Raw genomic sequence first — 3,273 nt, 5'->3', positions numbered from 1 at the left:
TGGATCCCGTTGAAAAAGTAGGCGAAGGCAAGCGGCTTTATAATCGCTTGCCCTGTCCTGACATCAGTTGTTGCATTGAAGGTTTAAAAAAACACACTCGCGCTTTGCGACCGTACGATGAGACTATGGGATAACTACCCGACTAGCATGCTACTTTAAGCGAAGTTTTCACTGCACTCTCTACAGTTGACGTTGGACAGCTAACATCAGGAACATAGGAGAGGCAAGCGTTCTTGAAACTGTTCTGTGATCAGTTGTGTATTTGTGTCCTACAGCGTTAGGCGGTAAAACGATTGTAACGGTCCATCTGTAGAGATTGTCATCCACTAGACAATTTTGATGTCCTTTTTACCGGACTGAACAAAGCTATATGTGTAGGGAGGAAAGTTCAGGGTCCTACATCAAATGGTAAGCATTTTACAGATTACCACAAAAAATGTGTATTGAGTGTGGAGGGTTTTCCTGTACTATAATGTAGTAAAGTTTAGAGTCAATTACAATAAATAATCTCAGTATTTTTTTCCTTTGGTTAGGCAGCGTGCGGCAAGACACAGGAGTGGCACTTTACTTTCAAGACAGGATAGACAGACAGTAGAAAACCACGAGACAGACAGTTGCACCATATTGGGCAGACAAATTCCAGAGAGAAGTATGGTTATGCTGTGTGGCCATAAAATGTTATGTTTGAGTTTAATTTTCAATTCTTTTGGCTGTTTCTGTCACGGACCACTTCAGCCACTGTGTATGGATATCTGGATATCTGTGGGATTGGGAGGAGGGCTTCCGCTTGCCTAAATGAAAAACCCGCCGCATGCCACTGGTTGACAGAACATGCGGCAAATCATCCAACCAAAATGAAACCTAAAACTTTTTTTTCTTGACAGCGCCATGTCCACCGACAAATTTTCAAGCTTAGATGAAAGTGTGTGGAAAGTGGCTGAGGGGTGGATACGAAATGTGAGGCTAAGCCCAGGACTCCCGTGAGAGCGAGCGAGGGGGGTACCTTCTGTAAAAGCTGAGAGCCCGAGTATTTAGCTGAGATGGACTTCATTTCTCCCCCAAAAGCTGAAGCCCACAGCTTCACACTAGAGAGAGAGAGAGAGAGAGAGAGAGAGAGAGAGAGAATTTAACTGAATTCATCGACTGTACAGACTGAAAGTTTTAAAAACCAGATCAAAGTATGTCACGTAGCCGGAAAAAAAATCCACTGGAATGATAGCAGGAGTAGTTTTTCAGCTGACGTTTCAACTTGCTGTTAATAAGATTGCCTGATTCTTCTGTGCAGTTAGGCAAAATACAGATTGTTGAGGCAAAGTGTGCACCAGAGTCTCAGGAAAATTAAAATGGTCTAACAAATGCCGAAACCGCTTAATTTTTACGTATGCATGTGTGTCTATGACCGAGTTCCTTCTCATTCGATATGTGACATAAGAAACTGTTTTTAAGAGGTGTGACTTTCAGACTCTAAACAGGTTTAATTAGGTGCAATTTAACTAACCCACACTTCATTTAAACCCAACTCGAACTGTGCTGTTTGCGCGGACGGGGATCAAGCCCCAAAAAGTTTCATCTCTCTTATTCTGTACAGCGTCTCAATCAATACAACACACAGGTGTTCATAATGGACTTAATGAACTTCAGCACCTGGGTGTAATTAAGTTATATATATCTAATGTTTTAAAAATCCCATTTAAAACTTCACTACAGTTTAAAAAAAAAAAAGAAAACAGAAAAAATCACTTACACTGACACGGGAATTCCTTGATGGGATCCAACCACATTGACCAGTGTCGTGCCAAGTGTTATCCAAAAGAACAGCGAAAATGTGCAATACAAACACGATAAAAACGACTTTGCATTCCACTGCATCTTAGTAAATTTAACGTCCAAGGGAAGCGTAGTTTTGAAGCAAACTCTCAATGCTCTAGAACTGCTAAAGCAATAAAACAAAATCAGCCCTGAGTTCAGGATCAAAAGATGACTAGGCTACTTCATATTCATAATTCAAATATCCTGATACTTCGACAGGAAACCTGGGCACTGGTGCGACTTTGACTCGTCTTTTGTCTTCCACAATTTATATACTGGCGCCTCTGTAAACTAAATTTAGTGCGGCTGTTTGAGCAATGTCGATTATTTTTCGGTTACGTCGATAGTAGGCTACTTCTCTTCTCACAGCCAGCAAAATCCCAACTCCCGCAGTGAGCGGAGTCCGTTAAAGCGTCAGGAGTGACCTAGTGTTTCCGCGAGCTGCCCTCGCGCAGACAGAGAGAGAACCCAGCGAGTGAGAGCGAGACTAAAATAAAGGAAAGGGGGATGCTGCGCGAGCGAGAGAGGAGAAGAGAGCACGCCTATCGAATCATACGACGAGCATCTCTGCTGTTCTCTTCTCCTCTTCTCTCTTCTGGGGATGGTGAGGATGAAGATGATGAAGGTGTCGACAATGTTACTGAGGTTTCAACCTACAATATAACCGTTCCGTTATATCTAGCAAATCATAACAGATTCGTTTGGTATACCTGTGATAACCTTCATGTTAGATAAAACCAGACACTGTTGCCGGTTCACTGAAGCAAGAATTAGTGTAAAAGTGCTGACAGAAGCCGGGAAATGCAGGGAGAGTGGGGACAGGCAGGCTTACTGAGAGAGAGACAGTGATCTATAAAGAGTCAGGTTCTCTCCAGATATGATGAGACGCACTTTTCCGAGAGAGAAATAACAACACATGCAGCAGTTTAGATTGTATGGTGAGAAACACTGAGCGCACTGGCGCTCTGTGCCCAGCGAGCAGAAAAAAGGCACGAGAGGGATTGGGTTACACCGACTGAGTTGAAGGAACCGCCACTGCAAGTCACTCACTTTTCTCTTTGAAAAGGTTAGTGCGGTGGAAAGGAGTTAATTTCGTAATCTCTGATTTTAGATGGGGCTATCCAAATCCCTCCAAGTCCATTCAGGAAGGCCTGTCACAAAACGAGATTATTCAGCCCTGCTGGTGAATTATTTGGTATTTCATCGCGAATGCGTTCTTTTGCATCTCATCTACATTAACCGAATCCCTTTCAAGAGTAGCAACGTCCAGTGAACGAGCAACTTATTTTCTGCGGGATTCACTCAAATATGGGCCGCATAGATTAAGAGGGAAATGCAGTTTTAGCAAATCGATGCGCACTGGCTGATGGTTGGTATAAATTATTCATGGCCTGTTTGTGATGGAGATATTCAGAAAGGCATGAATGGATATCACAGGCATTAGTTACAGCGGCATATTCCTCT

General features: G+C 42.9%; 1 protein-coding gene across 1 annotated transcript in view; it reads right to left on the bottom strand.

Moving 5' to 3' along the window:
- Positions 1 to 1,869, bottom strand: part of cacna2d3a (calcium channel, voltage-dependent, alpha 2/delta subunit 3a) — a 172,846-nt gene extending 170,977 nt beyond the window's left edge. Inside the window, exons 1-2 of the mRNA XM_030785246.1 lie at positions 1,745 to 1,869; positions 1,004 to 1,085 (exon numbers count right to left, since the gene is read on the bottom strand). Of these exons, the coding sequence (XP_030641106.1) occupies positions 1,004 to 1,085; positions 1,745 to 1,869 (207 nt within the window). The remainder of the gene's footprint in view (positions 1 to 1,003; positions 1,086 to 1,744) is intronic.
- Between the last annotated feature and the right edge of the window lie 1,404 nt (positions 1,870 to 3,273).

Source organism: Chanos chanos, chromosome 9 (genome assembly GCF_902362185.1).
Source record: "Chanos chanos chromosome 9, fChaCha1.1, whole genome shotgun sequence".
Lineage (NCBI taxonomy): Eukaryota > Metazoa > Chordata > Actinopteri > Gonorynchiformes > Chanidae > Chanos > Chanos chanos.
Note: the sequence above shows the minus strand (reverse complement) of the source record. Positions and strands in the feature narration are given on the sequence as shown.